The sequence below is a fragment of the Nymphaea colorata genome, chromosome 11 (genome assembly GCF_008831285.2).
Source record: "Nymphaea colorata isolate Beijing-Zhang1983 chromosome 11, ASM883128v2, whole genome shotgun sequence".
In the NCBI taxonomy this organism is placed as follows: Eukaryota; Viridiplantae; Streptophyta; class Magnoliopsida; order Nymphaeales; family Nymphaeaceae; genus Nymphaea; species Nymphaea colorata.
In genome coordinates, this window is record NC_045148.1 from 16,499,150 (window position 1) to 16,515,670 (window position 16,521).

The window sequence follows — 16,521 nt, forward strand, 5'->3', positions numbered from 1 at the left end:
ACAAAAAGAAATCCTCAATGAGGCTTTAACAAGAGAAGATGGATGAGCCGCTTCTATCTAACAACAGAACTGCAGATGGCTCAGGAAAACAGCTCCTGCTCGAGTTCCCGAGCCTCGACAACCCGTTGCATCCGCTGTGTTCATCCTTATCCAGGCAGTCCTCACTTCAATCATCCAGCCCTGTTCCCAGGCCAACATCCCTGTCAACAATCTCGCCGGCGGCGTCACAAGCCATGAACTCCATTAGTGACATACCTGCTAGACCAAAGAGAGTACAGGGGAGATCCTACTCTGCACCTTCTATGTTTACAAATGTCAAGACTGATTACCTTGCTCCAGTTAGCCCTGATCCAGGTGTGTTTGGACCTTCACCTTCAATAGTGAGGCTGGCTTTTGCAGGTGTTCTCTTCTATTTCTCAATTGGTGTTGTGTTCTACATGTTCAATAGCCATAAGTTTGAAGGGAGTTCCACCTATAGGCTGGTTGATGCTCTCTATTTCTGTGTGGTCACCCTCTGCACTATAGGATATGGTGACCTAGTGCCCTGCACTAACTTCACCAAACTGTTCACATGCATCTTCATCTTGATTGGGTTCGGTTTCATAGACATCTTGCTCACAGGCCTAGTCAGTTATATCCTGAACAGGCAAGAGTCTCTGCTACTTAACGCCATGGACGAAAGTAGCCGGAACATAATCTTCATGACCTACGTCGTCGACATGAGTAAAAGAAGAATGAGAATCAGGATGAGGGTGTGTCTGGCATTAGCAGTTGTGTTCTTCTGCATTGCTGTGGGGACAGTAGGGTGCCGGATTCTGGAGGGACTGACATGGGTGGACTCAGTTTACCTCTCGATCACGTCGGTCACCACTGTGGGCTATGGTGACTATGCATTTAGTACCTTGAAGGGTAGGCTGTTTGCAACAGTGTGGCTGTTGGTGAGCACATTGGCAGTGGCTAGGGCCTTCCTGTATTTGGCTGAGCTCAGGATAGACAAAAGGAACAGGACAATTGCAAAGTGGGTGCTACAGAGGGACATGACACCAAGTGATCTGCTTGCGGCAGATCTGGACAAAAATGGCTTCATCAGGTACTGTTCCAATATTTTCTGTTTTACAAGTATAATATGGTGCCCTCTGCTTGCATATGTTTACAGTTTCATGATTTACTCTGAACTCTAGTATATGGATGTAGATAACATGTTTTTAGCACAGGTTTAAGATTGACAATTTTTTTGTACATAGTGAAAATGTGGTTAATATTGGGATGTTATTCATAGGGCACTACAATTTATCTGCAATTGCCTGCATGCCTGCCTGTGTGTGCTTCATGGTTGCTGCACAATAACTTGAAAATACACCATGAACTAAGAGATGAATGCCATTTTCTCTGCTCATGGTTCAAATATCTGCCTGTGGATGATGAGAATAATGCTTCCCAGCCCTGTTGGATGGCTAAATCCAGCAACTTCCATTGCTTGGAGCAGGTTAGCTCGCTTCTAGTTGATAAAACCCATGACGTCCATCTTCCCTCCTATCCTGAGGGATACACTCGGCCTGATTCCTGCAACAAAGAAAGAGTATCTGTTGATCTTGAACTCGCAACATCTGCTGCCTTCGATACTTCGACACGTATGTATATATCTTATTATATTAATGATCTAACCAGTGGTATGCTCAGTTGAAGATGATGGGATTCTTCATCTCAAGGATCATGCTCAATTATGCGTCAAGTTCATTAAGTCTGCCTTTGAAGCTCTTTCTGCCAAGAACATGCACAAACCAGCACCACTAATGCATTACCTAGACAACTTCAGGAAGTTTGTCATCGATTCAATTTGAAGTAATAGGATTTTGAACCACCATCAATCTTAATGGCATGAGTTGAAAGTTGGATTCTCTTCGATCAAATTTGAACGCCAAGAGATCTTCCTTAAGATTACTGTGACAAGAGTCCAGAGGACCCAACTGTGGGATCACATAATTATGCTGCGTCAGTGGCTTTTTTTATTCAAAAAATGTTTGTGATTCATATAGAATTTCTTCATCCAAAGCCGGTTGGAGAAATCCACAAATCCAAATAGTATGTATTCATATATAAGAAATGTGTTCACCCCTAGCCTTGCTTCAATGCTGGCCAGATCAACCACAAATCTCAAGATGGAAAACTCCACAAATTTACAAATAAGAATATGAAAAAACCTTCATCAATATTTTCTTGGTGTATTCCAAAACGAAAAGATTTAAAGATTCTTATCTCATTTTCTTTTTAAAGTTATCCTGATGAAACTGTCTCGTGTGCAATGATTGCATCTGTACTGAAACTTCGGAGCCCGTGTGAATTTCCAGACAAACATGGGATCAATAATTCTGCATATTCAAGGTGGGACCAACTTCAATTATGGTTTATTTTTGCCTCCCTGGTTTCAAGGCTGAAACAAAACCAAAAGGAATGAAACAGCTTTTCTAATCGTGTTTGATCTATCCTACCTCAAATATCCCTTCAGATTTCAGATCTTGTTTGGCCCATTATTTGTCCAGTCAAAAATTTATACTGATATATATATATATATATGATTTTCTTGACAATAGATTGACAAATAATAATGTAAATTAAGAAGAAGAAAAAGGGAAAATGAAGGGACAACTGGCCAAGGTTAGACTTTTAATAGATCATGCAATTATGGGTTTGAAGGTGGCCCAGGTGGGGGCTCTTTTGCACTTTCTCTAGGTCTGAGAAATTCAGAATTTTATAGAAAAGCTCCCAACTTTTGGTAGTATGACAACAAATACTATTATTTTTTTTGAACTGCCAACTTTGTGTGCAGTTCAGGTGGTTAAATAAAAGAGTTCGAACATAAGCGTGCTCTTTTGCTATTTCAAAAGTTGATTATGCTCTATCCATTTGAGAAAAAAAAAGCATAAAAAAAAAGAAGTCTAAAATCCCCTTCTTTATCAATATTATGTGGTGCAAATTTAACAAGTTTTAATCTTGTCAGTATTGCAATCAAACGCTTTTAGTGGTATCTAAATTATGTTTTTGAAACAAGAATGTGGTGCTCTTTGAGTATATATTTTATGAATATGTGCTATAAAAACATAATATTCTTCTTCTTAAACATCTAGAAGCATTAAAAGACAAAGGCAAGTATGAAAGAAAACCTTCAAGATGTTCTTTGGCCATCTTTTCTTTCATCTCAACATGCCTTTTTGTCTAGTTTTTCCAGAAAAAAAAGTGGACAAGGATGTGGTGTTTGATTTAATATTAGAAAACAAGACTTTGGTTTCATGTTTCACGAGTCTCCGTCGCAAGTTATTAATTTATTTCATCACAATAGCCACCTTACTTATCAACTATTTATGAAAAGCTGTCATATCTTGTCAGTTTTTTTTTATTAATTCAAGAATGTTCCAGGGACGTCCATGTTACTCGTCAATTATTTATGAAAACCTGTCCACCTCGCTGGTCATTCGTGCCTTCCCGTAACAAATAACCTCTCTGTCATGTCCCTTTTATTAATTCTCGAATGTTCCTAAGACATACTCATTCTAAAATATTTTTTTCTGTTTACTCTCTTAAATTTAACACCAGCTTACGATGACGTGGATTTGTTTGGACTAAGTTATATGTTATGCTCATAACATGTTAACATGTTGTGAGGGTGAATTAAAGTTTTTTATTTTTTTTTATTAATATGGAAATATCATTTTTCAAAATTTTTATATAAAATAAGTAAAATTGAGTAACTCAAAAAGAAAGCTACTTCTTTCGTGCCCTTTTGTTTAGATTCATATCAAACAACCTGCTCGATTATATATTTTGCTTTTATTTAAAAATATGAACTTTCATAGCAGCAAAAGTGCAGTTACAGGGAGGTTTTTAAAAATAACGGTTCAGTGAGCTGGTTTTTTTAAAACCCTTTTTTAGAACTTGAACTATTCACCGGGGTTTTAGAAAGAATTTGTCCGTGGTAAAAAGTAATAAAGAACTTTTTTTTTTCTTCTTTTTACTATGCTTGTTTCCTTTTCGTCCGACAGAAAGGGTACTGAATGATGGACATTGTTCACCCCAGTAGAAAATGTCTCGTCGTTCAAACAGGTACTGGATCTTGTTTGATTGTGCGGAACACGGCGTTGGTGCGGCCTTGCCTACCCACGCAAACACTTCACAGCAGCAACATGCGTGCCAGATACACTGGATTTGGCGTTCTGCATGGAATTGACTTGCCGTTCTCCATCACACAAACACAGGCCGGGGGCAAGGTGTTCCGTTCTCAAAGCGAAGGAAAGTGGGAGAACGGGACATCCAGTTCCCGGGCATTCCGGGAACGAAAATCAAACATCCTCTGTCTTTGCCTCTCTAAAGAGTGTTTCACTGAAAGATGAAACTTCTGTAAGTTTCACATTGGTAAAGTATTCTACCGTCAAAGTGAAAATGACTTCGAAGGAACTATTTTTCTTATTTTGAGGTGAAGCTTGAATGAGAATGGAGAGCTCTGAAAGCTAGAGTGAAATTTTATCCAAGTATAAACTTTTCCTGAATCCAATTGCACAGTGAAGTGTATTTGCCACTGAAGGTCTGCCAACCTGATCCAGTGGGTGCCTGTAAATTGTGTTCATGATTTCATCTTGACACCATGCTGAGGTTGGGCTACTGTCTTCATTGCATCAAAATCACAAGTGCAGTCATGGGGATTTCTGAAAGAAGACAAAAAGCGAACAGTGAATTGGATACAGAAGGATGATGGATTCCTAGGCATCATCTTTCTAGTTCTAGTCCCAATGAATGATCTAGTTTCCTCAAATAAAGTGTCTCAAACACTTGGGTATGTGGCCACCACTGTCAGCTTCCCACTGCTAGGTTCAATTTCTCCATGCCTGGTTTCATATGAAATTGCTGTTTCTGGCAGGAATCAGAGCTGCACATTCCTCCAAACACTTCATTGTATCTTCTTCCATTGGAATTCTTCACTTCAGTTGAAACATGTCCGTAGTTTGCATCTCCTCTTCTGGCAAAATTACTCAAGATAATGACACTGTGGATCAGTGTTGTCAAAATCGGAAGCGGAGTCGTAGTGGTCGGGCTGTTAACGTAGTGAATTGGTCGATTCAGGTCAGTTGAATCGATTAGGAAACTTCAAAAAGTACTGCCATATGGTCCTTGATCCACAGTGATCGGTGGAAGATTCGTTGTTCACGAAAACCAGTTAATCTCACTCATTGCTTTATTAAAGGTGAGCAGACTTTTTCGGATTTATAAGACGAGAAAACCGCGATTAGATTTAAGATACTCAGCCACTTGTTCAAGTTGTGAAATCTGGTAACAATTTTTTTTATCTTTACTTCTGACATGTTTCTGCAAAAAGAGGGATCGCTACTGTTGTGTGACGACAGAGATTCGTCTGTTTCTGCGGCGCCATGGGCGAATCGGCGGTCCATGCAACGCTAGTTCAGCCACAATCTCTTCCTTTCCACATTAATGTTATTATGAAGTTGGTACTCTTTCCATATCTAGGAATTGAAAGGAAAGGGAACGACCGCCTTCATTTTTGAGAACCACTGTTTATTTCTCTCCACTGTTTTATTTGTGGTTTCTTCAAGGCCTGTTCTGTCTCTCTCTCTCTCTCTCTGCTTGCCTTGTACACCGGTCCCTATCATTTGAGCAAGAAGAGTGAGGTCATCTCCATCTCTTCCTTCCTTTTCAACGGTTTCAATTGGTGGAAGTTGTTCTCTCTGTCTCTCTCTCGAAGACGGAAACTGAGTATCGCAGGGTATCGGCGCATCCCCATGGTTCGTGATACAGAAAGGATAATAGGAAACATCGACTTTGATATCTTTTAACTTCTCCTGCATCTTTGGAGAGGAAGATCTAGCGAGAGAAAGAGAGGGAGGGCATTCATATATTTACTGTGAATGGATGAGGAGAGTCTCATCCCGTTCCTCAATAGTCCTAGGAGGAGAAACAACGTTCCGTCGCCCTCCTCCCTCTGCGTCCTTCCCGAGAACGACGAGGCCGTCCTTCCACCGCTCCGCCCTCCCTCTCTCAAGGAACTCCTCATCTTCGGCCCAGCTGTTCTTAACTCTGAAGAATCTGCCGAAGACGAGTCTTCTTCATCTTCCAACACCATCACCATTCCCCCTTCTTCCTCTTGCTCTATACCACCGCCACCGCCTCTGCCGCCACCACCAGCACCGCTATCACGGTTTTCGAGGCCCACCCACTACCGCCAACAACAGCAGCAGCAGCAGCAGCAGCAGAACCAGCACCAGCACCAGCACCAGCACCAGCAGCAGCACCACCCCCGATCTAACCTCCACCGCTCGCGGACTGCCCCCGCCATCTCCGTCATCGGAAACGCGAGCGACCCACATGCTGCTGCGATCCAAATGCCCCAATCCTCCGTCGTCCGGCAGGCCGTCATTCTACTTATCATCTACCTCGCTCTGGGCGTTCTCGTCTTTTTCTTCAATCGGCATCATTTTTCCGGCGAGGACACCAACCCTTTGATCGATGCCCTTTACTTCTGCGTCGTCACCATGTGCACCATCGGTTACGGTGACATCACCCCTTCCTCCCCCTCCGCGAAGATCTTCTCTATCATGTTCGTCCTCGTTGGCTTCGGATTCGTTGACATCCTTCTCTCCGGCATGGTCAATTATGTGCTTGATCTCCAGGAGAGCCTCCTTCTGAGCTCTGCGATCAAGGGTGAGGCCGCTCGCAACTACATTATTGACGTCAAGAAGGGAAGGATGAGGATCAGAATGAAGATTGGCTTGGCCCTCGGGGTCGTCATCCTCTGTATCGGCGTCGGCATCGTCTTCTTGCGGTGTGTTGAGAAATTGGGTTGGCTGGATTCGTTCTACCTCTCTGTGATGTCTGTTACCACCGTGGGCTACGGTGATCAGGCGTTCAAGACGCTGCCTGGCCGGATTTTTGCGTCTGTGTGGTTATTGGTGTCGACGTTGGCCGTGGCTCGGGCGTTCCTCTACTTGACAGAGTGGAGGATCGATCGGAGGCACCGAAGGATAGCGAAGTGGGTGTTGCATAGGGACATGACTGTCCTTGATCTGATCGCGGCTGATATTGACAATAATGGCTTTGTCAGGTTCGTTGGCTAGTTCAATTTCTGCAACTGACAATCTTCTTTCCACCTTTCTTGTGAACTTCTTCTAACTGATCAGAAAGCTCCAAGAGTTGTTCTTTGTTGTTAGTCTTTAGGATTCAGTTTTCTTTGATGGGTTTTGCGTTAGATCTTATGTGTTTCTTGACTGATTAAAATCCTTTACTTTGTTGGAGATATGGCAACAAAAATACCATCCTGGTAGGAGTTTTGAATCACATCTGCTTAAGCAGTGACTGAAACCGCCACTAAGTTATGAGTAAACAACAGATGAATTTTCGAGGCTTGGATGCTAAATTAGGACTCGTTCATTTTATTCTTGATAACAGAGAATCCACTCCTGGGGTGGGAGACCTGGCTTCGATGGTTACCTACTGTCGCCTCCCAACAGTATAAAACTCTTGATCCCAATTCCTTTCCACAGGGGTGATGGCCCCTTGAAATTCCTATGCATACATCACTATTCCATATAACCTTTCGACGATGCTTCTCAGTGCGTGATTGTGCCCATTTTCTTCTGCACTTGTTCCTTTTCTTGATTTATTTCATGCCTCAAAGATGATCTAACCATTTTTTGTTTGTTTTCTTCTGAATTTCCTGTATTTGTATTTCTTGTCTTACCATCATGTTGCCAATCAACACTTCCTACCTTGATGCTAACCTTGATAATTCGCCAATTGTTAATCCATAATGCATTGTCGCAGATCACCAGTGCTGTCACCATCATGTGTTACTCTTTCACCCACTTCACTGCTCTTATCAGTTCACTTGTTCCCTACATAAGAATCCAGTTATATTATGTGGCTTACATGTCTTTATCCAAAGTCCAAACGTCCAGTCATGAAAGGAAAAAAGTAGTTCGTTACCACCCTTTGGTGTTGCAGAAATGGTATTATGATGTGTCGATCATATGTTATGATATTTTACTGTTGTAAGAATCTTACTCTGTCTTCATTAAACTTGTATATGTCACCCCCCTCTGAATTTACAAACTGTGAGAGAATGGATATGCAATATGCATACATATGATGCAAGCATTGAAATTATTTGTAAACTTTCCTTTCAAAACTATCTTAGATGGTGGTATGTCAATGCTGGTGGAGGGATGTCCGATGCTTGATCATGATTTGCTCTCTGTCTCCCTCTCACACTCACTCTCCCCAATATGCCTTCCCTTAACCGTTCATCTCTACTCTAATGAAACTTGATGGTAAAGTATACACTTTAGGAAAGGATTGAAAATATCCTGTCGTCGTTCCAATCCAACATGAAATAAGGACTGGATAAATCCTGTATGCTTCCACGTTAGAAACGGCATCCAACCAAAATATATCTGCCGTCACAACCAGTGGGTCTTCAACTTTCAGTTCCATTTGACATTTATACCTTGTTGCTGATGGTGACCCAGACTTTTCTTTTTCCCATACATCTTTTGCCCTATTCCATCATTGTCAATTTCTTTATCATCCTTCAAATATGTATAAATCCATGTCATAGCAAACCCATGTTTGCTAACCTCATTGTTGACGTAATCCCTGGTGACATGATGCTGTAAAGCTAACGTATTACCTTCCTTCTTGTGCACATTAACCTCCTGTTGAATAGGGGCCTTTAACCCCATTTCGTTAATGCTCACAGTCCACTTCTTCCATACTGTGGGATAATTGCTTGAGTTCTTGATCTGTTGCCTTTGCTCATCCCTGTTGACTTCCTTCTTGGAAAGCAGGGCAGTACTTTGTGATCAAAATTGAGGGGACAGATAAAGATGGTTTGTGTGCATTTTAGAATTTTGAGGCTGTGTGCATTTTAGAATTTTGAGGCTGATGGTTCTATTTCATGATAGGAGTATAAAAGGAAAAGCCTACAAGGGATATGTTGCAACTCCTGTCCTCATACATTTTAATATTTTGAGCTGAGGGAATGGTTGTTTGAAATATACTGCTATTATCAGTTTGTATGCTTGCTTGGTTAGCCATGGAAGCTACTAGGCATGTTTTAGAAACTGAAGAAAAAATTATTTGCATATTGTAGATAGTAAAGTAGAAAAAGCATGACCTAGTTGTCGTTTAGTTTCCAGTTCTCAGTTCAAACATCTGCTTTTCTGCTTGTAAAGTAGATTAGTTTTGCCCATACTTCTTTTAGTTATCTACGAAATAACCTAAAATTGGCATTATCTCGTTCCTCATAATTCAAGGGTAAACCTTAGTTCAGGGTTAGTGAATCTCTTCAAGCTGACTAGAGGATGAGGTTTTCTGATTGTAATAATTCATTAACATGTCACTACCATGTCTAGTTTAAAATATCTTATGAACATGATAACCTGGTAGGTTACCTTGGATCATAATGCGGTTAAGGAATTTCAAATAGCAGTATAGCACAAACGATTGTATGTTGCTTTACTGCTTAAAAGGCCAACAGGGAACTCAGAGTGGAGGCATCTCATGCATGAACGTAGGACACCAACTTTTGTGCATGCACATTTGTGTGTGTTTCTGTGTGTGTGTGAGAGAGAGAGAGAGAGGGAGAGAGAGGTTACAATGGTTGAGTCAAAGTGATCTGAACGTAGGACACCAACTTTTGTGTGTGTTTTTGAGAGAGAGAGAGAGAGAGAGAGGTTAGAATGGTTGAGTGAAAGTGATCCTCGTCTATCTGCACCTTCATTTATCTTCTGGAGGAGCCCATTTTAAATGATGAATGTGTTCCAAAATGCGTGCTTATACTCATGAAAGCAAATTGGGTATTCCTTGTGGCAAGGGTTATTGAATGTTAGGACAACAGTGAAAAAAATAAAGAGCAAAATCTGTGGTTTCTGCAGATCTCTTTCTCTTGTTATGTACTCAAAATCTTGCGGGTTGTGAGACAAACGAAGTTGTAAATGTAGAAAATGGAAACCTGCAACCTTAGAGGCATCCATATATTAGCTCATTAATGAAAGCTCTTTCAAAAGATTACATGCCATCCAGAACCAAGCCATTCACATATTCCATCACTTGTTATGTATATTATATAGGTCCAAAGCAAGTGAATAGAATATGGTTTATGAAGATTACTTGGACATAAACGTTCGTCAAACGCTTGCAAAGATTGGAAGTTTCTGGGATATTTTTAGCATATTATGCCTGCAAACCTGTAGCTTGAAAATTGTGGAAGTGCCATTTTTTTTTCCTTTTGTACTCCATGCTTTTTGTTCCACTCCTGGTTTCAACCTTCATGTCTATATGTTTTGTTTGATTGACTTTGTATTACCACCTGAAAGAGTTGTGAGACAGCAACCGCACCATGTCTCGATTTAGACATTCATACTTGTTATTTCCTCCGATAGGTTAAAACTTGGCCTTTTTGAAACAGCGTAGGGTGTCACTTGGTTTGTGAAGCATATTCCCGTATATCCTAAATGCTCGTCAAACTTGTACATTTAGTTGCACGAATGCGTGAGACTTCGTCATCTCTGCCAGTCTCCTTGAAACGTGTGCACGTAGATTTAGAACTTTGTCAACTTCACCTGGAAAATTTTCCTTGTTATCGGTATTTTGGTATGGAATCGACGTACATACCGAGCTTAGTTTTACCCAACCAGTTTGTGTTACTGCTAGTTGATTAAGCAGCATGTGATACAAAATGAACTGGTTATTTGCTATTGAGACGGATTTTCATGATATTGTCTTGAGGCTTGCTAATTTTCTCTTTTAAATACTTACATGGCTTATCTCCTGTAGATATTCTGGTTATCTCAATTGTCAGTGTATTTTATGAGTAGTTGACGATTTTTTTTTTCTGTTTTTCTTTTCAAAACTTTCAGCAAATCTGAATTTGTCATATACAAGTTGAAAGAGATGGGCAAAATTGGAGAAAAAGACATTCTGCAGATCTGCAACCAGTTCAATCGTCTAGACACAGGTAAATGTGGCAAGATAACTCTATCCGATCTCATGGAAAGCCGTCACTGATCTTCTTGCTCCTGCTTGGCCAAAGATCCTGCACCAATATGCTGCGAGAAGGCTAGATTGTAGCGAAGCCTCCTTGTATAGCGTGGTTGCAATGTATATTCTATCTTCAATCGAGCTACATGCGATATGTGAAAAAGTGTTCTCAGGATCAATTGATCTTATAGTGACAAGAAAGCAATACAAAGGCATTACTTTCTCATGTCATTCTTGGATGGCTACATTTTCTGGCTCCTCATCAAAGTTTCAATGCAAACAGAAAATTTGAAGGAATATGGTCGACGATGTTTGTACGTAAAGGACAAACTCACGAGAATTTAAAAGAAATGTTTCTGGAAAATCTTAACAATCTTTAAATGGAAAACACGAAAGAATATGTTATAGGTATTCCAAAAGTATATTATAAAGCTAAAATCATGATCACAATGCCCAAAGCGGTGGAAGCATCATTACCTTTCATGTGACTTGTATTTTTTCTGAAAATTTGGTGAACAAGATCACAAAATTTACAAAAGGGAAGATAAATTTCGAACTGCATGCAGAACCAGCCAATAAACGCAGAATATTGTTGATTCATTAATCAAATATCTTTACATCGAACCGGCTGAATTTCGTGGGCACGTTGAACTTCAACTGAGGAGTGCATGCTTACCATGACTTGTTCACTGGGTACTAAAAAAAGGATCTCATTGCTTTAATCTTGCGGAAATCCCCAGTGAATTATTGAATCTGTATTCTACGCGGGTGCAATAAATACCGGTGAAGTACCGGAATGGTTTTCCAGACACCCTTAAAGAAGTCTTTGTACCAAACATAACATGTATTTGCCTCATTAGATGCCGTTCAACGACGCAAATGTGGCACACGCTGATCTCCAGTCCTCTATGAATATGAACAAGGAAATGGGGATACTGTTCCGCCAACATGTTCGCGTCAGCATGAAAGCTATGGAGACAGTTAAGTACCTGAAACAACAAAGAAATTACAAGTAGTAAGCGTGGGATAACCATATACCGACTCATTTTCTGTGATGAAATACATAAATGTTGCATTCCATGAGAAATCTACCATATGATTGACTGAGTATGTAGTAATAACAATTAAAAGAGCGGTAGGGGCCAGCTCCCAACTGGAGTAAGATTCGAGCCACTGTGCATATGCAGAACTGGATTGAGATCACCAAGGTGTCACAGACTCATTGAGTCCTCCGCATGCCCAAATAGATCCACGATGATCTAGATTTAGACTTCTAAGAATGTGAGTGATCTCAAGCATTTATTTGCAGCAAAAGAGGCCCAAAAGATTTTGCACTCCGTAGAAATGAAGCCAAATGACGTAGCCCTGTGGGCTTTTGACCAAATTAACACTTACATCTTCCATAGATGCAATCTTCCCAGTAAAAGGCTAACTGTTCAGTCAAGCCAAGGGTTTCGAAGTTCAGAACCACCTGGGAGCAGATACAATTCTGGACTGAAAATCCCACTCCCCCAGCAAGACAAGAACTGCCCACGGGGGTCCAGACACCGCTCTAGCTAGAAGAATGGACTTCAAGCCTTTAAATTGAAGATCACAAGTTTAGTAACTGCAGACGACAGGAAAGGCATTTCTTCTTGGCAAGAAAAAGGTATTCAAAAGTTTACAGTGAGAACTGAAACAACACACAAGAAACATGTAGCTCCTGAGCCTGAAATTTGATGTCAAAAAGGCAAAACTGAATAACAATAAAAGATCAGAACTTAATATTAGTTCTGGTTCACAGTTTAAAGACAGAAAAGGAAATGCACTAACAAGTTTAATATTCGATGCAGCCCCTTATATTTCCAACTTGTTGCAGAGAAATTTGTTGGATTACATTCCGTCACGAAAAAACAGTGAAGTACTTCTGATAGACTATTGGCTACTATACCATATCAGTCTGACTACAAATAGGAATAATTATTTACCTCTTTAGTGAGCAGAGGATAAGAAGCATCGCCAGACTACACCAGCAGACAGAAATTAAGGTTCACCTGCCTTCTCTCCTGACCTTCAAGGCATTTGCCAACCTGCAAGTTTGATCATGAGCTCAACTTAGAGTGTACGGTGCCAATTATGACAGATATTAGTATGCCAAAGGATGGATATTTGCTAGTAGTGAACAAACTCTGAGAAACACACAGTCTCTACCAAATATCTTTTTCAATTTTTACCATAACATCTAAATTTGTTTGTATCAGGGATTTCGGTCATCAAATATCTTACCTTTCTCTGGTGTTACGAACAGCTGTCAGAAGTTCTAATACAGTTTTCACCTTCAGATTTTTAAGTTTTTCTTCTTCTTCCATTATAGCTGTTGTAAGCCGCAAAAATGTGACAATCTGTGATTCCAAATCAATGAGCTGCCCATCAATGTGGTCAAGAAACTTTTCATATGAAGACATGATTTCCGAACTGTTGTCCCTTTCATCTACTTCCAAAATATTCTGTAACCTTCCACCATATATTTTCTCATCATAGACGCCCATAACTGTCTGGGAGTTACTCTCCAGTTCATATTTTTCTGCATCTTCAGGCATAATGCTATTGGAGTTAGATTCTCCATGTTCGTTTGATTCTTGCAGAACCTCCTCCTTTGGAGAAACACTCCAGATAGAAGCAGCAGGCTGTTCTTTTTCAACATCACCATCTTTGGCAACATTGCTAATTAATTGAGTTTCCTTCATAGAGATTGCCTGAAACCAAATCATTTTTTCTTCTCAAGAACTTAACTTGATCTAGATAGTACAAGAGATATTGGAAGCTTGATGTTTTCTCCTTGACTATTTTTGGATTTTTTCTTCCAAAAAAAAAGAAAAAAGAAAACCTTTGGACATTTGGGTAACTGAAAGAATAAAACCTTGACCCAAATTTCAGAAATCAAATATCATCTTCCTGATGCTTGTTTTTGCAAGTAGAATACCTAACCAATCATGTGCAACGGTCCATTTTTGCTCTGGTTGCAACAACATACACATTGTTGCTTTCTTAAACTGAATTATAAAGCCATCTATTAAAAAGAAGAAAACGGAAATAGTACCTCATTAACTTTTGTAGAGAGCTCGTCAAGCAGCTCAATTCGGTTCTTAGACTTCTCCAAAGCCTCCATTACTTTCTTCTTCTGTTGAAGCAAGTCCCTAGCTGCATTTTCATTGCCAGCTTGTACTTCAAGAGTTGCTTGCCTTCGAAGCTTCTCTGCGGCCTCTGACAATCTCATCAATCTCAATCTTGTGTTATTTGCTGAAAGAAGAATGTTGACTAGCTACGTAAGGGACTTGGCTAACATAGAGAGTTTCTAAAATAATAGAGATGGCTACAAAGATCATAGCTACAAGGTACAAAGGAAAGGAAAATGATTATTGACTTATACTAAAGGTCACTTGTTACACAGAACATATGCCATATATAGCGGGGATCAAACGGAACCGATGGGTACAATACAACCTTCAATATTCAATATCTGAATACGGTCAACAATGAATTTGGGCACTCCTCTAAAATCCAGATGAGGCAGCGTCAGTGCCTGGCTGATCTTATAGGTCTGCCTGTACTGGTCCAGAAAGAAATTGCCAAAAGCCACAATGTTTTTGGGTCCAATCTTACTTCACAAATATATCCCGCTTTTTCATCGCATTTGCTCAAGCAGTGACAAGATGTAGCACCTCTTTATCAAACAAACCTACAACGTCGTAGAAGTTGCTTGTCATTCATAAGGTCCACTCACTTGAAGTTGGGATGCTTCACTACGTCCCATCTCTAGATCTGCAGCACTCTAATCTGGAAATTTAAAAATCAAACCAAGGATTGATTCTTTGGATTTAGAAAGGCTGTTCTGGACCAGTCAAACAAATCCAAGTAGCCTAACCAAACCGGGCCTGCTCATTATATCATCATAATGAGCCACTTTTGGAAATTCAGAGGAATATGAACAAGAGAAGCTTTTTTAGCCATTTTGGCAGTTACTCCTAACTGTAGACCATCACAGTCTTCCCCAATCTTTCTAAGTTTTAAAAGCTCTACATAGCAAAAACTTACCTCTCGCATCCTATCTTGCTATAGAACTCTTCAGGAACATCCAACCGGTTATTCAATCTTACAGGGACTTGAAACAAGTAAGACTTTAAAACGGAAAAGCAGCTTTCAGTTAAGATCAGAGAACAAAAACATGTGAAGCGAACGAGCAAAGGTGGTATCAGTTGTTTTCCAGTCTTCATGTACCTTCTTCCACCATTCAGCAAACTTTTTTAAAGAGCAATTTCCTTTTGGTATTCCTTGGAATTTCATGTTATTTGAATGCTTAAACAAGTTAACTGACCTCCAAAGGTAACTACGTAAATCTGAAATCGCATTCAAGCCACCTAAAAGAAGCAAGTGGTGGCACATAGCATGCACCATGCGAGATTTCCTGCCCTATTTGGAGAGAGGAAATAAGTTTGACATAAAGAAGATGCCACACATAATTCCGGGTAACAAAAACAATCTAACTAACTGAGCATATCTACAAGAACTCATAATACTTTTGCGTCTGCCACTATAAATTTGGTTTTGCGAAACAGATACACCCACTTCGAACCACTTGATAGAGCAGTTTAGTTACCTCAATAACACCTTCTTCATGCATAAAATGAGACAACAAAACCACAAGAAAATTTTGCCCAATTCTCGAAATATTCCAGGAGCAACCAAAATCAGTTCTCGTTCACCACAATTGCCAGAAACAATGATAAGGGCAAAAAATTTAGTGAAAGAAGCAGCGTATCAAAGGGGATGTGGAAGCACCCACCCCTAGTGCGGGTCTTTTCTGATTCCTGGTAGAGAGAATCGAGCTGCTCCCTCAGTTGGTGAGAGCCACAACAGAAGGAAACAACACGGTAAGGCCTTGGGGGGCATGCGAAGGCAGCATTCATGGCAACCAACATCCTTTTTCTTCTTCTTTTCTCTCTTCTTTATCTTCTGCTGTCGTTTCCGATGGCTGGGTTTGGTATGTGAAGCGTCAGCGAGTAAGGGAAGCCATTAAAGAACCAAGAGAGAGTCAGAGACCACCGCTGATTGCCTTTTGTTTGACAGAGCTAGGTTGGGTTCGTTCGTGACCGGGCAAACGGTGTGACTCAGATCGGCTAAACGAATAGGAAATTGGGTTTGGAACAAATTCGACAAGTAGGAAAATAACCCCACATTCATGATGGAACCGTTCCCTTCCCTACATTTAGTCCGTAACAATGCTACTCACTTGAAATAAAGATCTCTCTCTCCGATTCCGACGACCGATATAAAATAGTGTCTCAAATCTGAAAATGCCGTGATTTCTAAATTCCATTGAGAAAATCATACAAGTAATATAATGCAGTTCATGCGTGTATAAAAATAGAATTTATTTTACTTGGCTGTCTCGTTCATGTTCCTTATTTACAATGTAAATCTTTTGCGTGTTTGCACTCCGAG

General features: G+C 40.3%; 3 protein-coding genes across 4 annotated transcripts; 2 read left to right on the plus strand and 1 right to left on the minus strand.

The window, feature by feature from the left end:
• LOC116264203 (two pore potassium channel c-like) lies at positions 1 to 3,037 on the plus strand. Of its 2 annotated transcripts, none has more exons than XM_031644289.2 (2): positions 1 to 1,090; positions 1,487 to 3,037. In XM_031644289.2, exons 1-2 carry the CDS (start codon positions 39 to 41, stop codon positions 1,500 to 1,502), a joined length of 1,068 nt encoding a protein of 355 aa, XP_031500149.1. In that variant the 5' UTR covers positions 1 to 38; the 3' UTR covers positions 1,503 to 3,037. The 2 variants fall into 2 exon arrangements, with proteins under 2 accessions (XP_031500149.1, XP_031500148.1); XM_031644288.2 differs by lacking the exon at positions 1,487 to 3,037 and adding an exon at positions 1,280 to 1,479.
• A 152-nt stretch (positions 3,038 to 3,189) lies between these two features.
• Positions 3,190 to 11,271, plus strand: LOC116264202 (two-pore potassium channel 3). Its single transcript, XM_031644287.2, has 2 exons — positions 3,190 to 7,105; positions 10,920 to 11,271. The coding sequence occupies exons 1-2, from the start codon at positions 5,913 to 5,915 to the stop codon at positions 11,065 to 11,067; spliced, it is 1,341 nt and encodes a 446-aa protein (XP_031500147.1). The 5' UTR covers positions 3,190 to 5,912; the 3' UTR covers positions 11,068 to 11,271.
• A 336-nt stretch (positions 11,272 to 11,607) lies between these two features.
• On the minus strand, positions 11,608 to 16,276 carry LOC116263847 (uncharacterized). Its single transcript, XM_031643641.2, has 5 exons — positions 15,863 to 16,276; positions 14,120 to 14,319; positions 13,306 to 13,775; positions 13,008 to 13,109; positions 11,608 to 12,029 (listed from the first exon to the last, which is right to left on the minus strand). The coding sequence occupies exons 1-4, from the start codon at positions 15,996 to 15,998 to the stop codon at positions 13,070 to 13,072; spliced, it is 846 nt and encodes a 281-aa protein (XP_031499501.1). The 5' UTR covers positions 15,999 to 16,276; the 3' UTR covers positions 11,608 to 12,029; positions 13,008 to 13,069.
• Positions 16,277 to 16,521: the final 245 nt, after the last annotated feature.